This window comes from Dromiciops gliroides, chromosome 2, assembly GCF_019393635.1.
Source record: "Dromiciops gliroides isolate mDroGli1 chromosome 2, mDroGli1.pri, whole genome shotgun sequence".
Taxonomy (NCBI): Eukaryota; Metazoa; Chordata; class Mammalia; order Microbiotheria; family Microbiotheriidae; genus Dromiciops; species Dromiciops gliroides.
In genome coordinates this window covers 170,223,506-170,250,980 of record NC_057862.1, presented here as the reverse complement: position 1 = coordinate 170,250,980, position 27,475 = coordinate 170,223,506, and the positions used below count along the sequence as shown (strand labels likewise).

At 35.7% G+C, this 27,475-nt stretch overlaps 1 protein-coding gene across 1 annotated transcript in view; it reads right to left on the bottom strand.

The window, feature by feature from the left end:
* CEP152 (centrosomal protein 152) overlaps positions 1 to 27,039 on the bottom strand; it is a 75,234-nt gene extending 48,195 nt beyond the window's left edge. Inside the window, exons 1-7 of the mRNA XM_043985629.1 lie at positions 26,889 to 27,039; positions 25,621 to 25,759; positions 24,360 to 24,500; positions 16,517 to 16,717; positions 10,182 to 10,329; positions 8,439 to 8,530; positions 7,019 to 7,182 (exon numbers count right to left, since the gene is read on the bottom strand). Of these exons, the coding sequence (XP_043841564.1) occupies positions 7,019 to 7,182; positions 8,439 to 8,530; positions 10,182 to 10,329; positions 16,517 to 16,717 (605 nt within the window). The 5' untranslated portion in view covers positions 24,360 to 24,500; positions 25,621 to 25,759; positions 26,889 to 27,039. The remainder of the gene's footprint in view (positions 1 to 7,018; positions 7,183 to 8,438; positions 8,531 to 10,181; positions 10,330 to 16,516; positions 16,718 to 24,359; positions 24,501 to 25,620; positions 25,760 to 26,888) is intronic.
* Positions 27,040 to 27,475: the final 436 nt, after the last annotated feature.

Genomic DNA, 27,475 nt, shown 5'->3' with positions numbered 1-27,475 from the left:
ATGTCCATAGGTAATTCTTATTAAATTTTAAATATCTTGCTTTTTTGAGTGAATTTTAAGTAATTAAACAAATCTTCTAATCCCCAAAGATGTATAAAGGGACGAAAAGCAAATACTATTCATCCTATCCAACTACTCCTAACAAATAACTCATATAATTCAATGAACTCAGGTCTCAGGGTGGGGGAAGTAAGGTGGTTTGAGAAGGAGCAACATAGTTAAAGAAATATATAAGAACATATAAAAACCTCAGTATTAACACACTTGCAAATGATCTTATGACAATGTGAGTACAATGGTGTCTCTGACTTGATTGCTAAGTAGAAGAGACTTTCCTACATGGCTTAGCTAAGGGTCCTAGTTCTCTGTGTATACACAAATGGAGGGAACTTGTTTTAATCACTTTTGTTGCTAATATGGGTTACTAGTTTTGCCCCGAGTCCAAGTTTCCCTTTATCTTTTACTGCTGCAGGTTGGAACACTTGTTTCCCTCAGTTTTGGTCAATATTTAATATTCTAGGGCCAGCTAGGTGGCACAGTCGATAGAGCACCAGCCCTGGAGTCAGGAGTACCTGAGTTCAAATATGGCCTCAGACACTTAACACTTACTAGCTGTGTGACCCTGGGCAAGTCACTCAACCCCAACTGCCTCACTAAAAATAAATAAACAAACAAACAAATAAATAAATAAATATTAAAGGAAGGATAAAAGGAATGGAAAGTTAATTTGGAGGTAGAGTATAAATCAAATTGGTTATTATTACCCAGCTAAATCTGAAATTGTTGTGCATTTCTTCCCAAAATTTTACCAAAACAAATATTGCTATATTAGTTGGTTTAACCATGCTATCACAGAGGCAAGCTTTTGAAGAAAAACTTGAAAGATGAAGTAAAATCTCACTGATTTCAACCAATTGACCTTATATTAAAAGTCATTTTAGCCACAAAGTACTCTAGTTTTCTTTGTATAAAATGAACAAATTTAATCAGCTGGTCTTTAATTACCTTTTAACTCTTAACATGTCATAGAGTAGCTAAAAATAGGCTAGTTTTTACCTATTCCTACTAAATGAGTTTCTAGTGCAAAGAATATATAACATAAGTATATCTTACTTCCATGACTGATTGGTAAACTTTGAAGCAGAGGATTTTATAATTATTTGTTTAGCAAAAATGTCTTTATATATAATACAAAGGTAAACTTTAGTCACCCTCCTACCTGAATAATTACAAATTCTAAAATTAGTGGATCCTGAAATAAAAGACTTTTTATTATAATCAAGTTCCAGATAATTCTAAAAGGCTAAATATATTAAAAATGCAATGTTAGAAAAATAAATAATTGGGTTAATTTACAAAAGTTTGTTTTTAAAAATCATTATTAATAATAAGTATTCTATTCTAAACACTCAAATCACCTGTTTAAATGATAGACATACTTATAAAGAAATTACTGGAAAATGTTTTAAGTTAGCACAATACTCTGTACTCTGCCCTGGTCAGATCACCTATGAAATACTGTGTGCAGTTCTGGGTGCTGCATTTTAGAAAAGCATTAATAAACTACAGTCTATCTGGAAGAGGGACATCAGGATGGAGAAATTAAAAACCACACCATCTGAAGACTGGTTTGAAGAAACAGACTACGTTTAACCTAGAAAAGAGAAGACTCAGAGGTGGAATATGAGAGTTGTCTTCTAGGGTTCTGAAATGGATGAAAATTTCCAAGAGGTAAATTTAGGCTGGATATAAAGCAAAATGTCTTGATTCATTCCAATATATATTTACCCAGCACCTACTGGGTACATGGTGCTACACTAAGTATTAATTCTTAATAATTAAAGCTAACTCAAAGTAGAATAGGCTGTGGATGAAGTGAAAAGATTACTGTATACTAGAGAATGTCTTCAAGTGAAGGTTTTAGCAACCATTTGTGGGGAATATTTAAGAGGTGAGACTATTTGGCTTCTGAGGTCCCTTTCTATTCAGAAATTCTGGAAAAATCATTGTTTTTAACTAGAACCACCATTTTGTTCAGTTAACAAATTCTGTATATGTACCTAATTTTCAAAAAACTAATGTTGACCACTGAAATTGCACATCCTGCAGACTCTTAAAGTAAGCCAAGTTAAGATCAGAGAAAATGCTTGCTAAAGTAATTTTCTCCTCTTTCCTAAAAAGGGGAAAGCCAGACATGGTGACCAAACCCTGCATAAAGCTTAAACTGAACCACCATGTGAAAGATGGTCCCCTGAATCCAAATAAACTCTAGTCATTTATGAAGCATGCTGAGAGGACCAAAGGGAAAAGGCATTCCACTTGTTAAATGTTTATTATTTGAGCTTAGCAGCCAACTATAATAAAAGAGGGAGGAAGCTGTCTGCAAACTGCATGCAGATTTAGTTACTCAAATTCCATTAATGCAAAAAAGGAGATTGTAGCTAAACTCTTAAAATTTACCCAGGCCGTAGCTTAGGGGAGCTGATAGTTGGTAGTGAAGACTTTCAGCCACTTAAATATTAAGGTTACTGATATAAAAGCAGTTCAAGTCAACAAAGAATAAAAATTCTCAAAACTGTGGGAAAACAAACTAAAATCACATGTCACAATTATTATAAATTTTAGGAACATGAAATTGACAGAAGCATTACCATTCTTCCCCTCCCTCCAGTTGTTGAGGAGAAATACTTTCTTTTTCATTTATAAATTTTTTTAAATGAAATTTTATTTTTTCAGTTGACATCTATTTATAACAACATTTTATGTTTGTTTGTTTTTATTTGTGGGACAATGAGGGTTAAGTGACTTGCCCAGGGTCACACAGCTAGTGTTAAGTGTCTGAGGCCAGATTTGAACTCAGGTCCTCCTGACTCCAGGGCCAGTGCTCTATCCACTGCGCCACCTAGCTGCCCCTATAACCAACATTTTAAAGATAAACAACCTTGAAAGACTAAAGAATTCAGAGATCAATGAAATGAACAACCATGAATCCAGAGGACTGATAATGAAAAATGCTATCCATCTCCTGATAAAAAGATAATAGTCCTTGCAAGATCAGAATGAAAACATTTTTGGACAAGACGAAATAAGAAATTTGTTTTGCTTGATTTCAAATGGCTTCCATGAGTGGCTTCTAAGATTACTCGCTGCAATTGTGCTATGAAACATTTTCTTTCTTACAAATACGATTCATTTGCTTCCTTAATTTCTTGTCATTTTAAAACTAGTATTTGGATTCAGTGACTACCCATACTCAGTACAAGATAAATATCTGGTATAGTCTTAAACTTTTCCATCTGAGATTATCACTAACATGAACATTGATATCTAAAGTTTATTCACTGAAATGAACTAAAGGATAACTAAAGAACTTTGCTTTAGATTTATTCACTCACTGTTCACAAGTATAAAATTTATTAAAGGAAAAATCAAAAGGAATGGAGAGGGCAGCTAGGTGGTGCAGTGGATAGAGCACTGGCCCTGGATTCAGGAGGACCTGAGTTCAAAGCTGGCCTCAGACACTTAATGCTTACTAGCTGTGTGACCCTGGGCAAGTCATTTAACCCCAATTGCCTCACCAAAAACAAAACAAACAAACAAAAAGGAATGGAGGAGGGAGGATAGACTTTAAAAGGTTACACAATTAAAATTAATTTGCAAAACAAATGTACAAATAAAATTCTAATGGTGTCTTTTACAACCTAGCTTCTTCCCATATTTCCAGTCTTATTTACAAGTTCGTCCCCACTCAATAAAGCCAGCAACAATGGCCTTCTTGCTTTTCCTCACAAAAGCCACTCTGATCTCTATATTTTTGTACTGGCTACTCCTCCATGCCTCTAACACCTTCGCCAATATTCTCCTCTGCTCCAGGGCAGAGGAAAAGGTGGCTGTACTCCCTCTTTCCCTGTTGAACACCCAGAGACATCTATATATGCTACCTCCTCTCTTACCTCACTCGCACCTATTTGGCTGTCAAGGCCCAGGACTCCAATGAAATACTGCTCTCAAAGGTCACTAATGATCCCAACTGCTAAATCAAATTAATGACTTTCTTAAGCCCTCTTTGATCTTCTTGCAGCTTCTGAAGCTGTTAATCACCTTCTGGTTACAGTAGAAAGTGTGCTGATTTGGAGTCAAAGAAATTGGTTTTGAATCTTGGCTCTGCCAGTTGTGTCACCTTGGGAAAATCACTTTACGATGCTGGGCCTCAGATTTCTCATCTATAAAATGAGGGAACTGGGCCAGTCTCAAAGGCTCCTTCCTATTCCAAGTGTATGCTCCTATGATTCTTCTTGGGCCTCTGATAATGCTCTCTTTTGGATTACCTCCTGCTCCACCACTCACATTTCCTTTGCTCAGATCATCATTCATCCTCTGGCTCATTAAGAATGAGGTATCCCTCAAGGCACTGACCCTGAACACTATTCTCTCCTCTACATCCTCTCCTTTAGCGATCTTCTTCAATCCTTCCCGCTTCTAAATTTCCTTATTTCTGTCGAGGAGACCACTATATTTCCAGTCACCAAGGTTTACAATCTTGGAGATATCCTTAACTCTTTTCTCTCCCCTCATGCATACACAGTTACCACCAAGTCTTGTTGATTCTAATTAATTAATCTTTTGTACCTATCCTTTCTCCACTTTCACCAATAAAACCCAAGATCAGGTCTTCATTAACTCTTCTGTGTATTACCTAGTCTACCTCTTAACTGACTTCCCTATCTGTAGTCCTTCCCCTATCAAAATCTCACCCCACCCCCAAACCCCACCTGACAGAATGATCTTCCTAAGAAACAGGTCTAACCAAGCTATTTCTTTGCTCAAAAATCTTCAGAGGTTCCAAGGTTCCTTTCTCCTCTAGGATAAAATGCAAACTCCTCAGCCTAACTTTTAAGGCTAACCTCCAGAGTCTAGTTCCAACTTACCTTTCTAGTCTCATTTTAAGTACTCTAATCAAACTTAACTACTCTCAGTTTCTCAAACCTGGCCAAAATTCTTTCTCCCACTTCAGTGCATCCTCACAAGCAAGTAGTTTCTCATGCCCATAATATACTCCCCTCTCCCCTTCATTCTTGCCTCTCAGAATTCTTATTTCTCTACTAGACTTAGCTCAAGTGCCATCTCCATCATCAAAGTCTTCCCTCCTTGTTTCTCTAACTCCCATATATCTCGTGTGCCTGTCACAGTGCCTTGCACATATTACATTCTTAGTAAGATAAGAAGATCACAGAAGTATAACTGAGAAGAAACTAAAATCGTTCTAATCCAACTCCCTCATTTAACAGATAAGGAAACTGAGGCTCAGAAAAATTAAAGTGATATGCCCAAAGTCATACAAATTAGTGGCAGAACAAGAATTTGAACCCAGATCCTCTGATTACAAATTCAGTACTCTGTATCATGTTAAATTGACTATATACAAAGGTCTAGGGACTAGACCCATGTGTGATTTCATTGATATAAAGAAAGCCTGGTTGGAAAAAAATTCCTTCTACCCATGCAAGTGGGCACCTTGTGTATAACCTGGACTCTTAAAGAGAGTTGTCTAAAAGCCTGAGAAGTTAAACAACTTGCCCTGGGTGACATAGGAACATACTTATTTATCTGGCATGTCTAAGGAAAGCAATATACCACACAGAGGCATTTATGTTATAGAGGTAAATGAAGTATTTTAAGCACTAAAATAGAAACAAAATATTTTAGCCATCTTGGATGAAATCAAATGTGTAATAACCCTTTATTTTTCTAAACAGATTATACTGACTATAACTTAATTTGATAACTCAGGTCATTATGAACATCAGTTATTATACTGTGCTATATACTTTACTGATGCCCTTAGGGATCCTTGAAGTAAACCTGTTCCACACTGTTGTTTGAATTTTTTAGCTTTTATGTTTTTGTCAGTGCCCTCCCAACTCTCTTTTTAATCAATTCTAATTAGTGCTACACTTATCTGAGAAACAAGGTTACCAACCTTTATTTACTAAAGCCATGGGTCTAAAAGAGGCTCTCCCAATGAATTAAAGTGAATAGGGTTTAGTAACATTTCCTTTTTTGCTTACTTCCAGGTTGGCAACTGTTTTCTTTTGATAGCTCAAAATTTCTAGAAGTCTGACCTCTGGGTTTATGGAGCATTACTATCCTATGAAGATCTTATCTTACAGTACTATCTGTATTTCTTGAGACTTCAATTTACTGAATCAAATTTTACAGTTCTTAAAACATAAGTCTATAAAATAATTACTTTTAAAAATTCAGTGGAGAAGGTAAAGTCTTTCAGGACTTGGTATAGTCTGTGTAGATGCACAATGTCAAACATGGTAGAAAACAAAAAATCTCAACAATAATGGAGACTACAGTTTCAAAACCACAGAATATATGTTGACCTAAAATTTTGCCTTCTCCATTGTTCAATAAGTATCTTTTGACCATCTGATATACACTCAGCCCTATGTATTATGGAAAAAAATAAAGCATAAAAACCTTAAAATGCTTCTAATTTCACGCCCCTCTCCCCAATAACTTATGATCTTATTGTTACCACAGACCAAAAATCTGGTCATAGAAGCTCCCTAAGAAAAAGTGGTTTGGGTCTCCCCTTTGACATTAACTGAGCAGGTTAAGGGACCTACTTTCAACTCACCTTCTGAAAAGAAGTTGTAATGATAATACTACCTTATGCTTGTTTAAAATGATATAGAAAATAAGTTTTAGGATTTACTTCTGATGTTGAAAACATTAATCACCTAGCTATCATCTATTGAATGATAACTTGCCAAAAGGACAAGCTGTATCTGGTGTTAAAAACATAAACAGGTAATATAAATAGTTTGTTAACTCTGATTTTAGACCTTAGACCTTCATATATTTTTCACTGAAAAAATAATAGAACACTGTTTTGTGTAGAACCTAGATACCTAAATACCTTTTGTTGAATTCATCAATTAATTACCATGTATAAAAAAGCTCTTTAAAGTTTTTTAAAGAGTAGAATAAAGTATTGTCTCAATACCTGTGAATTTTTGATTTTTTCCAGTTGACTTTTTTAATACCCAAATCCACATATGATTCAGTAAGGTCTACATTCAATTCTTCATCTACATCATTTGGAAATACTCCCAATTTTGCAGCAGATTCATAGAGAGAAATTTCCTCTTTCAATTCTGCTAATTCTTCCTAGAGTACAAAAATAAGAATTTTTTGTGTGTGCATGTAAGACATAAATAACTTATATACATCTAGTATATATACACATCTTATTCCTGTTAATACCCTAGCTGAGTCAATATGACTGAATAAAAGGGAAGTATATTATTCACATACTTTGCATGTAATTAGCATGTAGTCTCCCCTCATTGACCACGACCTTAAAAGCAGTTGGAAAGGCTTCTCCAATGACTCTCGTCTTTGCTACTAGTAGTCCTATACTTCTGGTGAAACTGTCCATAGAAAACTAGGCCTGAGGAGAGGATTCAGCTACGACCAGTCTGACTTCAAACCAGCAAAGACTGCTACTGTTAGCAACAATGACAGTATCCACTGGCAGCTACAACCAATGTGATCACAAAGGGCAGCTTCCCTAGACACGATAGCACTAAAGCCAGCCAACCAGATGCACTTGAACTACATGAATCATCCATCATAATATCTTTGTGTGTGATTAGCAACAACTAGTGCTGAAAAATCAAAGAGGAATAATTTCCCCATATACCACATAGACTTAAATCTAGTCTTGTCTGAAAGGATTATATTGAACTGATAGTTCATATAGTATAAAGTGAAGGAATGCTTCCACAGGGAAAAGTTCTAAAGACAAAGGAATCTCTATAAAGAACTTCTATATAGTCCCCCACATGACAGGTTTTTATAGTACGACCTACAGAGGATGAGGTTAACTATAATATAATCCAACAGATGGATCCCAATTAGCTGGGCAGTTTGGTGTACAGAGGTCAGTGAGAGAGTAAGTGATGGTATTTATGGCATGGGGAGAATTGGAACCAATTTCTCAGCAAGGCTGAAGACATAGGAGAACAAGCCTACTGATTCCAAAGTCGTCCTAGGACCCCAAGGCCTATGTTGAATGTAAATTCCTTGAGAGAGGGTACTGCCTTTTTTTGTTTTTCTGTATTGCCTTGAACATATTAGGAATTTAATAAATGGTTGAATTAAACCCATTCATCCTGTCACTACTGAGAAAACCCAGATATCAAAAGGTTATATCACTCTTACTTCCCCCACCTCCACCCACAAAAATATATACGCCCTGTTCAGAACAAGGGCTATAGGCCCCCTAGCCAAATTACATACCTAAACAATTCTGACATCAGAGCTACCTACCAGTTTCCCACTTTCCTTGGGCTCCACAAACCCACATTCTACCAGAAGATCCCTTAACTATTAATCCACTTTTCCCGAGTGGCAACACTCACTTGTAAAGCCCTGTTCATGTTGTCGCTCAGAGTATGTGCACTCTGGGCTTGCTGAAGCTGGAGCTTTAATTGATTTATCTCTTGTACTGATCCTATAGAAATAAAAAGATTAGAGGACACTTAACCTACAAATGAACTTCAATTAAGTATCACTACAAAAGGGGTCAGGTTCCATTACCTATATCACCACCAGATGTTTATGTACTATAATGAAGACAATGGGACCCAGGAAGATAGCTGTGATAGGAACATGTGGTATTTCCTTTTTTTTGTTTTGTTTTGTTTTTGTTTTTGTTTTTTTTAGTGAAGCAATTGGGGTTAAGTGACTTGCCCAGGGTCACACAGCTAGTAAGTGTTAAGTGTCTGAGGCCAGATTTGAACTCAGGTACTCCTGACTTCAGGGCCAGTGCTCTATCCACTGTGCCACCTAGCTGCCCCACATGTGGTATTTTCAACCAGCATCCTCTGCCAAAGGAGTTGGGTTAACTTTTCCTAAGACCTTGCCCCAATGTAGATTAGGCTAGTTTTTCCTGAAAATTTATTGAAATTATCCTCAAGATTTGACAAGACTAAGGCTTAGGCCACTGACAAGGTTTCATGATCACCCAAGGGTATAAAAGAAGCCTGCCCATATGGAACTGGGGCCCTTCTAAACTTGACAGATATCCCACAGCTACCTGATTCATCACATATTGCTCTGCTGACCAGTTGTTTTTTAAATAGTAGGGAAGCTGCTGCAACTCTGTATAGAAATGAGGGGGTTCGTGTTTACCTGAACCAAGTGTTGTTCCACTGTTAAATAGCAAGTATGTCACTTTTTTCCAGTATGAAGCCTAAATTACCAAGGCGACTGGCTTAACTTAGGCCTGACTTAGAACAGTATCATAATGCACTTGAAAGGACATTAGACTAGAAATCAAGAGGCAGGTTCTATTCTCACCTCTGTCACTACTATGTAACATTGGGCAAAGTGCAAAGGGCAAACCTTTGAACTTGTTGTTTGGAGGAGGTCATTTCCTCATCTGTAAAATGAAGGCTATAATTGCTAAGTCCCTTTCAAGGTCTTGAGAAATTAACTTTAAACATGAAGAATTAAACTGCTCCAGGTTTTTGTTCTTTGTTGTGTGTTACTGGGAAAAACCAATTACATGGAAGAGGCCACTTGTCCAATGAGCCATGCTAGAGTAGCACCTATTAATAAGCTGAAGGAGGGAGTGGGTGGTAGATACAAGAATAACATACGTGCTCAAAATAATAACAACACTACCACCATACTCAATATTCTCATAGTTCAAAAAGGCTAAGAAATTAAACACACACACACACACACACACAACCTAGCCCACAGCACAAAAAGTAATTCTTCCTTGTTCTCCTTCTCCTTTTATTAAATACACATCTATTCACTTTCCCACCCCCATCCTATTAATGACACATAAATACTATGGTATGATGATAATCATCTAAGGTCTCTTCAGGTTCTAACAATCTATAAATTTGTTAAGCTAAATATTTATAGAATTAGAGGCTCTCCTTTACTTAATGCATGTCTTTTTGAAAGATACATATTTAAAGTAGAAAATTTTATAAAATTGTAAACCAAGGAACCTAGTAAAACCTTAAAATTATGAAATCCTTTTAAATAAAATAATGACTTGATAGATATTTTCATATATTAAATTTGTGAAACTGTATCTACTATTTACACTTTTATTTTGTCTGAGGCAAAACAAGATGGTTTACCTGTTTCCAGCAAGTTAGCACACTGTTTTTGACTCTCCTCCAGACTCTTTGTTAATCTGTTGATTATTTCTGTTTTTTCTATCTTGTTTTCTTCCTGTGATCTTTCTACTTGTTTCACATGATCTTGTAGACGACAACAAATGTCTTTCTGAATGGAAAAGGTTTTCCAGATGTTATCTCCCTCTTAATAATTAAATATTCAAGTACAAATATTAAAGTATTTAAGTCAAAATTCAATAGTCAAATGGATGCAAGAAACCTTGCTTTCTTATGTTACTCTTAAGATATGAGAATTTACAAATACAAGTGAAAACTACATTCAAAATCATCAATCAGGGTTTACAATTTAAGACAACACTAACACAAATACCATAAGTATATGCAAGAAAATAGAATGACATAAAATTAAGCATTTAACATTAACAAAAGTGTAAAAATGTTTCCCAGGTAGTATAAGCATGGAAGACCCAGACCCAGCAAGATGGGATGCTGATGAACTTATTATCTATGTCCCTTCCTTATAATCTTAGTCCTATGAAGTTTAATGAAAGAACAATATGGACAAAAACTTTGAAGAAGGAAAAGAAGCAAAATGCATTTTGACTGGATATAGTTGTCTCAAAATGAACAAAATATAATGGAATAAAAAATAGTTGATGATGGTGATGAAGGAAATAAAGCAGTTTGGGACAAAGTGAAGACTGGGGTAAGAAGCCACAGCAATAGTAGCTTGTAACTAACTTAAGATGAGATACAAAAATATTAAGGGTAAACACAATGGATGTAATCATATTGAGGATTGAAGATATAAAATTTTTTTAGGACATAAAAGGAGAATTAGTAGGCCAAGCTGTCAGAATAAAAAAATGAGACAATGGAAATAAAAAGGGAGGATTCGGGATTAAAGATCACTCTGAGGTTTCTTCTTGTTGGAGAGGTCAGGGAAAGAATGAAAGTGCACACAATAGTTAGCAAGTGGAATTTTTAGGACAATGAGACCAGAAAAGGTAAATATGCAACTATATTACGATCAGTCACACAGCTCTGAGAGTCAATTTAATTCAAAATAATGTCGTCCTAACTTTTTTTTTGGGGGGGGGGTCTATGGGGGTTAAGTGACTTGTCCAGGGTCACAGAGCCAGTAAGTGTCAAGTGTCTGAGGCTGGATTTGAACTCAGGTACTCCTGAATCCAGGGCCAGTGCTTTATCCACTGTGCCACCTAGCTGCCCCCTAATTCAAAATAATGTAAACAGATATCTAAGTATATTGATGAACAGAAGCAATTTCTCAGAACTAACAAAATCCATGGGAACAAATGCTTATTTGTTCAGTTTAGTAAAGTTTGGTCAATTCTGAGCCCTGTGGATTTAGAAAATCAAAAGATAGTGTTTATCGTGGAGTATTTAAAAAACAGAGCAGAAACTTAAAAACCTACTTAAAGACCATATCCCAAAGTAAGAGAAAAAAGTGGTATTGCAGTCTACACCAACAGCTGTGGAGAAATTAGTAGTGTATCTTTTGGAGCAGATCATTGATGATCTGTCTCGTAATTTTTTTGGGGGGGTGGGGCAGGGTTGCAAGTCACAGGTTGTTATCAGGTCTAAGAAACAGAACATGTTTAAAGATAATTCCAGAAATGTTTAATGAAACGGCAGAGAAAGAAATGAGAAGTACAACTGGAAGAATATATAAAAGATCCACTATTGTTGACTCTGAGTTTTTTCTTACTCAGGCTAAAACTATGATAATTTTGTTAATTGTATGTAGTCCACGTATTTATTAAATATGGATCTACATAGACCTGGTACATTATTGTCTTGTTTTCCAGGTCCATTTTGAGTTATTTTGGAGGGCTTTTTTTGCAGACTGGTGGGAGAGAAAAAACCAGTAGGGACTGTTTAATGTAGAGCCTTTGAAGAAGAGAAAGCCACTTGAAGGCCATAGCCCTGAAAATCAAAGTTCACATTTAAATTTAATGGTCTAGAATGCAATTCTGTAATAAATGCAAGAAATTTTTACAAAAATTCATACACTACACCATCATATTTCAACTTCATTTCCAATGGCCAAAGAAGGAAAAAGGTCTAGCGATGGAAGTTCATTTCTATACATCTAACCTGGTTGAAAACTAGATTGAAGAACTTATATTTTTCTTTTCTTTTTTGGGGGGGGGGGCAAGGCAATGAGGGTTAAGTGACTTGCCCAGGGTCACACAGCTAGTAAGTGTCAAGTGTCTGAGCCCAAATTTGAACTCAGTTCCTCCTGAATCCAGGGCCGGTGCTTTACCTACTGTTGCCACCTAGCTGCCCCCACATTTGTCTCTTATAGATAGCCCCAAACTTTTAATATAGGTATAATATTTTTTTAAAGTTTCTCTTTTTTTCAGATTGGGCTTGTATATGGATGTTTCTTATAAGATTTGTTTTAAATTATCATTTTAATTTTTTATGAATGTGAACAATTGAAACATTTTTAAATTGTGTTCATTTTTTAGAATTTTTTAAAAATTTTTTTTGAGACTAGGTCTAATAGTTACTCATAGGTTTGATCCTACTGATCAGCATGGAAGTTTTCAGTGGCTCCTGCTTTCTGAATTGGGCTGGTTTGCCCTTCCTGCCTTGGGCATCCTGGTGAGCCCTTGTTCCTGGGGGCTCACCATATTGGTGCTAGACTTAGTGCAGACACTCTATACAGCTCAATATAGATCAAACTTAGAAATGTAACCAGTATACAAAAAGCAAAACAAACCAACCCATGATGGATTCCACCACCTAATTATTCATGTTCTTTTTTTTTAATGGGGCAATGAGGGTTAAGTGACTTGCCCAGGGTCACACAACTAGTAAGTGTCAAAGTGTCTGAGGTCAGATTTGAACTCAGGTCCTCCTGAATCCAGGGCCAGTGCTCTATCCACTGTGCCATCTAGCTGCCCCCAATTATTAATATTCTTGTACTTCAACTGGCAAAAACATACCAGCTTTTAGTGCCTTAGTGTATTATAAACAAGAAGATGGTATTACTATGCTGGTTGCTTATACAATAAACCTTCATGCATTATTATATGGATTTCAATATCTAATAAAATGTAATTTGCACATAGAAAAAAATATGCATTATGATTATGCCTATAATGTAAGAGGGTTTCTCTAAGATTAATTGTGTTTCTAAAAAAATTCCCACTCAACTCAATCAAGCATTTATTAAGGCCTATAGATGAGAATAAAAACTATGCTGGCAATACAAAGACAAAAATAAAACTTCTTTGAGCTATATTTCACAATGTACACAAAAAAGCCAAGGTGAAGTTGGAGGACCAGCAAATGGAGATGATCAGGAGCTTAAAGGTTTCACTTGTAGAAAAAGGAAATGTAGAAGCTCAAGCTTGAAGGAAAATCAGATTAAATTGATATTAGGCAGTGTAAAGGCACGCCAAAAAAAAGGAGATGGATTGTTGTGTGGGGAAGAGCACAGTAGACAGTTTGGCCAGGATAACGGCATATATAATGAACTTGAAAAGGTCGGTTGGAGTCAGGCTGTGAACATAAATGCTGAAAGAGAAATTGCCATTTAATCTCCAGGAGGGAACTACACAATTTACTAAGCAGAATAATGACTTGTCAGACCTGAAAAATCACTTTGGCTGCTGCACTGGAGAGGGAAGACACTTTTGAGATAAGGAGACCAATCATCAAGACCTCTTCAAATTGTCCAGGTGAGAGGTGAAGAGATCCTGAAGCAGTGGGATGGTTGAATAGAAAAGGGAGTCAGATGAGTAGTTTATGGAGAACTGACAAGACTTGGCAATTGATTAATATGTAGGGTGAGGGAAAGGGAGATGCTGATAACACTAAAATGTTGATCATTAGAAAGTGGTGCCCTCAAAAATTACTATAGGAAAAATTTGGAAAAATGATGGGCTGGAGGTTAGGAAAAGATCATGAGTTCTGTTTTGAATACATTCAGTCTAAGAAGCCTATGAGGGGGCAGCTAGCTAGATGGTGCAGTGGGTAAAGCACCAGTCCTGGATTCAGCACGACCTGAGTTCAAAGCCAGCTTCAAGACACTTGACACATACCAGCTATGTGATCCTGGGTAAGTCATTTAACCCGTTGCCCCACAAAAAAAGAAAAAAAAAGATTGCCTATGAGACATACAATTTGAAATGTCAATAGGTAGTTGGAGATGCTGAAATGAACTCAACTGACAAGTGATTAGGACAGGGATCTATATAGATCTGAAAGTCATCTGAAAAAAATTATCTGAACTCATGGAAATTAATGAAGTAACCAAATGAGAGTGTGGGAGAGAACAGGGCCCAGGACAAAGGGTGACCACCCAAAATCAATAGTGTGATATGGATCTGTAAAGAAAACTGAGGAATGAGGCAAGGCAGTTTAGAAAAATAAAAGTACTGTCACGTAAATCCAGAAAGAGGAGGAGAAAAGTAGTCAGTATGTCAAATGCTTCAAGAGAGGTCACAAAGAAAAGACTGAAGAAAGAGGCAGATTTGATAATTAAGAGATGGCAATTTGGAAAGTTATTTTTAATTAGGTGATGAGATTGAAAGCAGTATTGCAAAGGTTTGAGGATAGATCACATTCACAAAAGCATGTGTCAGTATGAAAGAAATGTTGCAACTCAGTGTATTAATGGAATCAATTCTACACAGTATCTGGGCAGGTTATATCTAGTTTCCTTATTTTGGTTCTCCAGGACTTCATTGTTCTTTAGCAATTCCTTCAGATGGAAGAGGAAGAATTGACAATAAAGTAATTATAGTATCAAATACCAAAAGAGATGATTTTCCTTGTTCTATGGGAGAAAACAGCCAGGTGACTAGTTTGGCTATTATAAGGTTTATGTATAATAAACTTAGAAAGGTACTAATGGAATCAAATGTTCAACATAGTTGTTTCTAAATCAGGCAGATGCATTTTAAAATGTTTACACACCAATCCATTCTACTCATTTAAACTAGGTAACTTTATTCCAGGACCATTTTGGTTTTCAGTTCTATTTTGTGAACCCAAATGCAACAAAACTATTTCTTTTAAAAAGTCACAATTTAGAGTTTTTACTATATGGTTAGGTATTCAATCTGATTGTTATTAAATTTAGTCCACAATAGTGAGGTACTTCTGTATTAATTTTAAAGTAAGGTACAGTTAGGGGAAAAAAAAGAAGGGAATAAGGAGAAAAGCCTTACTATTAGGAAGCTAAACCTGTAAAAACTGAATAAAGTAGTCTACAGTAGAAATATTATATTAACTTTGAAATGACTGTCTGACTTTTAATTATACATTATAGCATTTCCTTTAATTAGGGCAGAAAATGAGAGCTTACATGCAATTTTCACTTACTTATACCTTACTTCTCTCTAATAGATATGACAAATTTATAGAATAGGCATAAAAATATCAAACAGTAGCATTGTTACTGTTTCAGTTGTGTCTGACTTCTATGTAACCCCATGGACTTTTGTCCATGAGTTTTCTTAGCAAAGATAGTGGAATGGGTTGTCATTTCCTTCTCCAGTATGTCCCCATTTTATACATAAGGAACTGAGGCAAACAGGAGTTATGACTAGCCCAGGGCTAGTGTCTGAGGCCACATTCTGAACTCAGATTTTCCTGAGTTGCCCCCCTATTTTGTTTTTAATACCAAATATATTTTCCTCAAAAACTGACAAGAATTCAGCATCTGCACATGTACAAGCTGCTCTAATTTGATCACGAATAGAAAATTCCACAACACTTTCTGCTGAGAATGGTGTGAATTATAAACCTGGAATCTTTAAGGCTATCCCAACAGAGCCCCCAAAAGAAATACTTAGACAACTAAATTGGCTTAACTTCTTCTTTCATTCAGGTGTTCTCAAAAATGCCACCAAACAACTTACAAATGTTTAAAGAGACACCAATAAGAAACTTGTGGAGCATCAAGCTTCACTAAAGCTGGGTACTGCAACCCCTCAAACATGGGGAATTCTGAAAATATGCCCTCTCTCCATACTTAAAAATACAAGATTTGGGGGCAGCTAGAAGGCGCTGTGGATAGAGCAACAGCCCTGGAGTCAACAAATCTGGCCTCAGACACTTAACACTTACTAGCTGTGTGACCCCCTGGGCAAGTCACTTAACCCCAATTGCCTCACTTTAAAAAAAAACAAAAACAAGATTTTGACTCATATTCTCACTGAGTAAATGAGTGTTCTCTCTGCTGTCTGACATTTTTATTCAAATTCAAACTAAGTTACAAAATTAGTGACTAACTACAAAACACTAGGCACAGATACATCTTTATTTACTATTTGCTCTTCTGAAATCATTCAAACCTGCTCTTGAAGTACAGCATTTGTAGCATCCAAATTCTTTTGTAAAGTTGTCACTTGGTCTTCATACTTCTTTCTGAGGCATAAAACAATATTCTCATGTTGCTCTTTAGTTCGCTGTAGAGAGTCAGAATGACGAAGCTCTAACAGCTGCTGCCTTAGGTTTTCCATGGCCACCTCACTTACTCTAGTTTTCTTAATCATCTAAAAAAAGTCACACAAAACCATACACTAAATTCATATTTTTAATTTGTAATATTTGTGAGTATATTTCCATTATTTCAAACATTAGACTTTCTTAAGTTCTAAAAACCACAAACATGCTTTTAGTAAAATATAACAGCTCTCTGAATGAGAGTCAAAACAGCCTTCCCAGGCACAATGCTCTCAACAGACTTCATTAAAGGCCTAGAATAAAAAGGTGGGCAACAGACTCCTTGTGTTTGGATATTAGTGTGTTTCCCTAAAACTCCTTTAGTTGAGAGTCCTAGACCCAAGGGGGCTTCAGGGCTACCCTGACTTAATTACCCTCAAGTGGAGATAGGGGGCTTCCTATAGCATTGTGGCAACATAGATACTAAGGCCAGGCAGAGAACATGCTATGGCACTGGTCTCAACATGACCACTTTGTTAAGGCAGTAGGGTAGACAGCTGGGCTCCCCATGGCAAGCTAATTGTTGGGTCACAGAAAATGACAAAGCTTTCTTGAAAACTAATCAAACACTGCTATTGGCTACTTGTCAGAAAATCATAAAGTTTTATTTTAAAACCTAAAGCCATATTTTGTGATTATTTCCTGTATTTTTTCATTAATGTAGTTTATCTTGCAAATTGATAACTTCACTGTTGCATCCATCATAGTAACAATTTAACTAACAATACAAATTCTACAACTGTTAATATCTCTAGTTCCTTGAAGAATTAATAAGCAATATATTTGTTAAGCACCCCAAAGAGATCATTGACAAAAAAGAAGGGCTCTATACATGCTAAATACTAATAATAGCACTTTTTTGTGATAGCAGAAAGAAATCTCAGTGTTTAGCACAGTACCTGGTACATAGTTGGCAACCAATAAAGGTTGTTCACTTGACTTGAAAAAGAACCAGAAAAAAAAAAAAAAGAACCAGAAACAAAGTAGTCCAATGATTAACAAATCCAATGATAAACAAATTGGGGTACATTAATGGAAAAGAATATTATTATGCTGTGAGAACCAGTGGATAGTAGGAATACAGGGAAGTATGTAAAGACTTACATGAACAGATGCAAAGTGAATAGGCAAGCAGAGCCAAGAAAATACATATGTACAATGATCACAAGAATGTAAGTGGAAAGAACAACCACAAACAATGGAAGATAACTGTTGCAGAATTGCAAATAAAAATATCAAGAAAAATCTTATTTTTTTTCATGAAAATAAATGTTATAAAAGCTTGTCCCTTAAGAGATGACATCTCTCCCAACTCTTTTGCAAAGGTGGGACCCAGTAGACAAATGTGAAACAATGCATATAATGATAGATTTTTTTTAAAGTGATTGAGTTTATGGATTTTTTTCCTTCTCCCTTTCTTTGTTTTTATTTTCTTTAAAAATGTTGGGGCAGCTAGGTGGCGCAGTGGATAGAGCACCCGGCCCCTGGAGTCGGGAGTACCTGAGTTCAAATCCGGCCTCAGACACTTAAACACTTAACTAGCTGTGTGACCCTGGGCAAGGTCACTTAACCCCAATTGCCTCACTAAAAAAAAAAGATGCAAATAAAGAGTAAGCTAGAATTAAAGCAAAAAATATATTTTAAAAAAAAAATGTTGTAAAGGGTGGTTCTCTGAGAGGAGTTAGGGGTAAGATAAATATTCTCAGTGACATAAGCATCAATAGAATAAATTTATATAATCCCAAAGTGACTACAAGGAGACAATTTTTTTAAACTATATGTGATGCGGTCACAGGAGACCTGGGTCCTAGATCTGGTTCTGCTGAACAATAAACTATAACCTATCTGGGGTAAGTTTTCCTTGTCTATAAAATAACTGGTTTAAATTAGACCATTAAAGTCCCTTCGCACACTCCAATTTGAAAATTTTTAAGATTTTAAAAGTCATCTTTATTTTTTATTACTTCCTTATCATAAGGAAGTATCAACCAGAAATTTGATTAACCTAAACATCCATCCCCTGACTATGCAGAATCACTGGATTCTGCTAGGCTCTTTTTTTTTTTTTTTTTGCGGGGCAATGGGGGTTAAGTGACTTGCCCAGGGTCACACAGCTAGTAAGTGTCAAGTGTCTGAGGCCAGATTTGAACTCAGGTACTCCTAAATCCAGGGCCGGTGCTTTATCCACTGCGCCACTAGCTGCCTCTGCTAGGCTCTTTTTTTAATAAAGTAGATTTCAAAACAACAAGGACTATGCCAGAATAGTATTGCTTTGATATTTTACACAGATAGGTTGTATTCTAAACCTATCACGAATATCTTAAACTTAGTAAATGGTCTAGATATAACAACTACTACAAAGAAATCTATCTACTATCTAGAGGAGGGTGAAGAGAAAAAGAAAGCAACAGTAAGCATTTTAAGTATTGGACCTATGTTTTCCCCGATACAGAGAACAAAGGGAAAAAGAAACTCATTCTCAAGACATTATACAACAGTGCCTCTCATTTTAAAAAAATTAATTTTATTATTTTTTCTGATTAACAAGTAATTTATTTCCCTCCCTGTCCCTTTTCCTTCCCATAACTGCAAGACTAAAAAAAAAATTCTTGTAATACACATAGTCAAGCAAAACAAATTTCCCCATTGGCCATTACCAAAAGTATGCATATCTTTCTACATTTAAGTCCATTACTTCTCTGGGAGAGGACTGGTTGTCATGCTTCATCTTCCTCCTCTAAAAGCACGGTTTATGGTTACATTGATTAGATCTAGTACTATAATCTTCTGAAGTTATTTTCTTGATAATGTTGTTATTGTGTAAATTGTTCTCCTAAGTTATGTTTGCTTCACTCTGAATCAGTTCATAAGTCTTTCCAGGGGGTAGCTAGGTGGCACAGTGGATAAAGCACTGGCCCTGAATTCAAGATAACCTGAGTTCAAATCTGGCCTCAGACACTTGACACTTACTAGCTGTGTGACCCTTGGCAAGTCACTTAACCCTCATTGCCCCGCAAAACAAACAAGCAAACAAATGTCTTTCCAGTTTTTTCTCAAATTGTCCATTTTATCATATCTCATGACATAATATTCCACTATATTCATGTACTATGACATGCTTAGTCATTCCATAATAGGTAGACAGTTATTTAGTTCCTAATTTTTTGCTATTACAAAAAGAGCTATTAATATTTATTGTATATATTAGCTCTCTTTTTTGATACCTTTGCTGCCTCTCATCAAAAAAACTGAAAAGCTGTTAGCTAATTGATCTATTTCAATCATTTTTCAGGAGAGAAATGCTTTAAAATGTCATCAGGATCTGAAAATATTCATGGAAATTAGCAACACATTGAATACTTCAGCATTAACATAGTTTTTAGAAAAGCTAGATATTAAGGAATATCAGAGAAATGAATCATCACTAACATGCACTCTTCAAAGATGGTCATTTTAGATGTTATATTTCTCAAAACTTTCTCAGATCAAAATACATAAAACCACAAAAATAAGTTGCTGTCCAAATTAAGACTGTAAGTCAGTTAAACAAGTGTTGAGTAATTTTTATGTATTTATGTGGGATGTGCAAAAATAAAAGAGAATATACATATTGACACATGGAACAACTAAATAATGAAGCAAACATTACATATTTAAGTCTCAAATTATGAAAGAGTAGTCCTACTCGGATGCCTTGTTCCATAATAATAGAGATATGGATAGCGGAGTCTTAAAGGCTACCCCAGTACAACTCAAAATCTGGCAGGTTCAACCACGATGGAAAGAAAGGCTTTGGCCTTAGCAAAGGGACTGACACATAATCATCACTTAATATTTGAATGCTGGAATGCTATTAAATACCACATCTCTTTTTAACTGAGAAACATCTAGCTAAGTTCAGTGAGGGTCATCCATTAGAGGGTAAATTATTTTGACCACAGCAATCATGAGATGACTTACTAAGGTATGATGGTATTGTGAGTCTATCAATCTTCTGATGTAATTGGTTATTCCTTCTAAATTATAAGCACCTGGCCAAGAGCAAGGATTATGTATTTCATGTACAAGAAGTAGCTTGGCATATTGGAAAGAGAACTTCCTTGTGGACAGGAATAACTGGGTTCAACCAGTACATCCTGCTGTGTGATTCTAGTCAAGCCATTTAATCTCTTAGTATCAAGCAACTTTCTCTGACCATAAATTGCAAAGAAGATGTGGATTTACATAGGTCAAGAGAATTCCCCACACCCATAGATCACAAGTCTACTCCCACTGCACCTCCCTAACAAGTAAAACTCAGTGTTTTGCAAGGTAGGTACTTAATAATTATTTGTTGAATTGAATTATAGGAGTTCTGTGGTGGAGATATCACTGTATACTGGACAGATTGGAAAGGCTTATTTGGCTCTTTGTCTTGGATAAACCTAAATCTAGTAAAAACTGGAAGTAGAATCAAATGTTCTTGATCCCTTCCATTGAAAATGGATTTGCTGCAAATTAAAACAACTCTGAAGTATCACTTCACACCTATCAGAGTGGCAAATACAACAAAAATGAAAAATATTGGATGTTGGAAGATCAGGATGTGGGAAAGCTAGGATGCTAATTCACTGTTGGTAGAATTGTGAAAAGATTCAACCATTCTGGAGAACAATTTGGAACTGTGCCCAAAGGGCTATAGAACTGTGCATCCAACAATACCACTGCTAGGTTTGTATCCCAAAGACATCCCCAAAAAGAGAAAAAGACTTATTTATACAAAAATATTTATAGCAGCTCTTTTTGTAATGGCTAAGAATTGGAATCAAAGGAATGTCCTTCAATTGGAGAATGGCTAAACAAGCTGTGGTATATGATGGTGATGCAATATTATTGTACTATAAGAAATGACAAAAAAAAGAAAGAAAGAAAATGAATTTACTCAAGTTCCATAGTTTCTTGGTTCTCCAACAACAACTTAAAAACATTCAGTAGCTAGTTGTTTTGTACTGTTGATTGTCCTTCATTCTTGAAGAGGACCATGACATTGGGGAGGTGATATCATGACTTGCAATGAATTGATTGGATTTAAGTGAGGCAGGGCTATGCAAAATAAGAAGCCTCACTCTCTCCTCCAGAGCCATCTAGGTCCAGTGGCAAAATATAGATCAAGATAACTGGAGAAGGGCCTGGATGCAGTGGAAGACCTTGGCCTTTTAAGCTAAGGCCTTTCACAAGTCTCAGTTTGCCTGAAGCAACACCCATTCAGTGATTAATGTTAGGTCAGAAAGGAGGCAAAGAAAGGCCTCTTGTAACTAGTAATCCCAATGAAAATGAAGTTGAGGAGTAGGGTGGGGAAATTAAAACAAAGTTCTTTTATTCATATCGTGTTTCCTTTTTTATTTCTCTTATTTTTGCCTTTTCAGTTTCTTTCTCCTCTATTCCTACAGTCCTCATACCCACTCACAAACCTGTTAATCTTTCCCACAAGAAAAATTTCCTTTCTTGAGCTATTCCCTGCTCAAACATGGAGGAGCTGGCTGACAACAAGAGGGACAGGCTATTGAAGTCATTTTCAACCCTCTACCCTAATTCCTAGGGCAGCATTTCTAGGCAGTGGTCCTTTCTACCTTATTCCAAAATCCAAAAGGGGAAGAAAAAAAGAGCATTCTGCCAAAGCTAGAAGAGTTTGAAGGAACTATAGTTCATTCTCTCTGATCCTCCAGATGCCATACCATTGGTTTCATTCCTTAAATGACTCAAATCAACTAACTGAGAAACATTTAATCAGTCTCTACTATGAACATAAGGAGACTGCTGCTGCTAACCAGTAGCCAAAGGAAGCTACACAGAACTTCTATGCTACCCTTATAATATCCCATAATACTCGTTCAGAAAATAAAAAGTAAATTAGAAAAATGACCAAACAAAATCCCACACCACTTACTTTTACAAATCATCTCCAATTCTAAGCGTCTGCTACAAAGCAGGCACTTTTATAAGCCAGGAACACACATACCAGAAGGTCTCAGGACAGCATAAAAATAAAAATGCCTGGAAAATATTTCTAAAACATCTAGGATCTGAGGTAACATTCCTACCTCTCTCTAAATAAAAGGCATATAAAGGCTGATCCAAGCAGGTGCAAGTGCACCCTTAGGACAACCACCGGAAAATTGGTTTGAATCAGAGACATAGCAGCAATAGGAAAGAGTTCTAAAGCAATCAAAGTGGTATGAAAAGAAAAATACAGATAAATACAGTCAAATGAAACCACATCCAAAAGTTCCCTCACCTTTTTAAAAAAATACCAAAGTAAATCAAAATGCCTCTGTTCAGTCTGATTTATATGGAAAAGTAGATCTGAGACTCAAAGTATCATGAAAAAAAATTATTTGTTGTAATTAACAATCTATTATTATTTCCAGGGCCACATTTCCCTCAAAAAATTTTTTTCATGGTATTATTATATTAAGATGTCCATCTTTAATAAGAATCTCACTGTCTACAATAGATAGAGTCCTGAAACTTGGAAATTCAATGTTTATTAATCTAATAACTTTAGATGAATTCCAGAAGAATGTTATTTTAAGGGAATTCCATGATGAATCCTTTTGTAACATTTTTTAATGTTACAACTTATAAAACCACTGGTGATCTGCTCTGGAAATCTGGGTTGTCATAGATCAGGTTTACTTCAAGAGAATTCTACCTTTTGTCAAGGTGAAGGAGTAGAAAACTACTAATCATAGATCTAGAGCTGGAAGGGACCTCCCAGAGAAATTATTCTAATCCTCTCTTTTTACAGAGGAGATAACTGAGGCCAAGAGAGGTTATAGTTAGATAGCTTGTCTCAAAAGTAGGAGTTGAAACCCGGGTTTTTTGACACTAGAGTCAGCGTGCTTGCCACTGCATCATACTGGCCCCTTAATTCTCTAATGTCCCTATTTTAAAACTCATATTGAATAACTACATTTTATACCACAGCATCAACCTACAAGATTTGTAATAATTACTAAATTATATAGCTGCTCTTTACGTGGTAGCAAGGAACTGGAAGTTGAGGGGGTGCCCATCAATTGGGGAATGGCTGGACAAGTTGTGGTATATGAATACAATGGAATACTATTGTGCTGTAAGAAATGATGAGCAGGAGGAGTTCAGAGAAACCTGGAGGGTCTTGCGTGAGCTGATGATGAGTGAGATGAGCAGAACCAGAAGAACATTGTACACAGTATCATCAACATTGAGTGTTGATCTACTGTGATGGACTAGATTCTTCTCACCCATGCAATGGTACAGAAGAGTTCCAGGAAACTCGTGATAGAAGAGGATCTCCAAATCCAAGAAAAAAAAAAAGAACTGCAGAGTATAGATGCTGAATGAACCATACTATTTCTTTTGTTTTTGATGCTGTTGTTTTTTTCTATTTGAGGTTTTCATCATTGCTCTGATTTTTTTCTCTTGTAACATGACTAATGCAGAAATAGGATTAATGTTATTATGTGTGTATATATATATATATATATAACCTATATCAGATTGCCTGCTGTCTAGGGGAGGGGGGAGGGAGGGAGAAAAATCTGAAATTGTAAAGCTTGTATAAACAAAAGTTGAGAACTATCTTTACATGTAACAGAAAAAAAATAAAATACTTTATTAATTAAAAAATTTATTAAATTAAAAAATAATTACTAAATTAGAAATATTTACCTGTTCTTCATTGGCTTTTAATGTTTGAATTTGGGTTTTCAAGTGCTTTTATTTGCCCTTCAAGCTGTATCTCTTTCTCTTTTCCTTTCTGAAGGAGGTTCTGTGATTCTTGAAGACTGAGTGCCAAGCCGTCCTTTTCATCTAAGGTAATAAAAATATCATAAATAATGTTAATAGAAAGGTAGCCTCAATTGCCAAGATACCTATCAGAAATCAGTTACTAATAAATACTGTCATCCACTAATTGTTTTCAATAAATCTCAATTACCTGAGTTTATTTGGCAAAAATTAATGAAATAGCAATAAACAGGTAGAAAAGCAGTATACTTTAAATATTACAATGTATATTTTAAAGAATGCCTATATCATCTGTCTCTATCTCTCTGTATCTGTTTTCTGACACTGTCTCAGGCTCTATAGTAAATAAGGAGGAGATTTTACATACACTAAGTGACTTGGATCAAAGATGCTTAATCATGGAATTGTGCAATTGAAAGCAACACCATGACAAAAGGTGCAAATAGATCAAAGTTCTCCTTCGGAGTATCTTTAGCACATTGTGCCTCTTCTAAGAAATAAGGCAATTTTCTTTCTAAAACACATGCCTGGAATTTGAGGACTACAATATTTATTTAGTCAAAGTAAGCACAATGAAGCCACTGGAAATGGGAATATTCACTCAGAACAAACTATATAAGGAATTAATGGCCTCTTTAGTTTTATACTACCCAGAGCTAAAAAATGTGTACAGATATTTTAAGCCTACAGAAAGGTGAAAGAAAGAACAAGGAAATGAAGGAAAGATGAGATGGAAGGAAGAAAAAGAGAGGAAAGGAAGGCAGAAAGGGGAAGGAAAGAGAAGAAATGGGGATGGAAAGAAGAGGGAGAATGAAAGGAGAAAATAACCCAATATGAAAAGAACACTAGTTCTTGCCCAATACAACTAACATTATCAATTATCCGAGTTTTATTTTGGCAAAAAGTATAAACAGGTAGAAAAGTTATGTGACCTGGACAAATCATTTCACCTCTGTGGGTCTCTTTTAATTTCTCCTTTGGAGAAATGGTAGAGGTAAAGACTACATAATCTCTTATCGTGCATTCCTGCCCCCCCACCTCCAGGCCTCCCAACTCTAACATTCCATGTTTTCTGCAGTAAAACATTGCATTCTTAGGTTACAATTAACTTAAAGGATTACGTAGATGAAATTTGAGCGTCTCCATGAATATCCAGTATCCAACAATTTTCTTATCTCCTTACCTTTTAACATCACAAGCTGGTGATTCAGATATCTAATTTGTCGTTCACCCTCTTCTAGCTTCTCACACAATCAGTTAGTCGCCTCTCTTTTGCTTTATTAAGAACTTGAAGCTGCATAATTGCATATTTTCTAAAGAATCTAATATAAAACAAAAGTCTTATTAGAGATGGAAAATATGAATTCCATTTATTTAGAGTTACTACTTGCCATTAAAAGAGAGCTCTGGGTCAGTTTCTAGGAAAAATATTCTTTTAGAAACGTCTAGGTAGTCTTGTGATTCAAAATACCACCTTTAAAAGAACTGAAATACCACTTATAATTTATATTTAATTTTGGACATAAGTCTCTTAAAAAAAGAACCACCTTGTACAAAGACCCCTTTTAAACACAGATTCAAAAGTTATATTAAAAAAAGTGGACACGCAAAAAAATTCCTGTGGGAGGGAACAAGGAAAAGACAAAAGTTCTAATATAAGACATTCATCCCTGTATAATCTTTTGGTCAGTCAGCTATGGCATATTTCTACCCAGCAAAAAGAGTACCTTTTTCTTTGGGAAAAAAAGAAACATGCCACCACTATACAGTTTAAGCGGGTATAAATATTAATACTTGGAGGCCCTAGGTTTGATTTCCTGGCTTTGATCCTTACAAGCCTCTGTGACCTTGGGCAAAACTCCTCCAAGTTTCCCACTCCTCTGTAAATGAGGAGTTTGGACAACTAGATGACCTCTAAGGTCCCTTCCAGCTCTGAACCCACAAGCCCAGAAATCTTACATAAAGTTTGCCTAAATATATTACCTTTAAAAGTATGATCTAAATATCAATAATCACTATTATCTGTTTATATTGAAAAATCTGAAATGTAATAGAAATAAAACACAGCATTCATATTCCAAATTATAATTTATTTTGGTAAGGAAAAAAAGAGATGGTAATGAAAAATTCCTGCATCTAGGGTTCAGTAAACCAATATAACTAAGCAGTATAATTGGAAAGAGGACAAGAAATTAGGAGATTGGTTTCTAGTCCCTGTTCTGTACTAACTCACTCTAGGCCAAAGACCTCAAAGCTCCCCTTCATCTCTAAATTTGAGATCTTATGATGCTAATGAATTACTTAGCCTCTCTAGGCTTTCAGCTAGTTCATCTATAAAATGAAGAGTATGGACCAAATGATCTCTAAGGCCTTTTTTTAACTCAAACAACCATAAACTTCTATGGACTAAATATACAGGTAAGGAAAAAAGGTTTAAGTCAAGATGCTTACTTTCACCAGGCTCCAAAAATTTTTGCTGCATTTCTTCAAACCCAATCATTTCTTCTTGCTCTTTCCTGGGTGGATGAGACATTATTGGCTGGAGGTTTTGGTATGGTTTATATGTCACTTTATAACAATCCAAAAGCTTGACTAACAGGAACATTTGTTGTACCAAATTTGCTATCATAAGATACATAAAACTGCTATTAGTTTACAAATAATTTTTACTAAGTAAATTTTAGTTTAACAATATAATCTCTGTTCTAACAAATAAGTAAGTCTACTTATTACAGAAATACACAAAAATGGGGAAGCTAGGTGGTTGCAGTGGATAGAACACTGGCCCTAGAGTCAGGAGGACTGAGTTCAAATCCAGCCTCAGACACTTGACACTTACTATCTGTGTGACCCTAGGCAAGTCACCTTAACCCTGATTGCTCACACACACAAAAAACAGAACAAAAAATACACAAAAACAAATCATCAGATTTAAGGCACTGAATCTAAGTTTTATACATGAGATGGTAAGTAATAAAAAAATGATGCTCATTCAAATAATTATGAAAAGGGTGAAAAAACTGGCAAGAAAGCTGCAA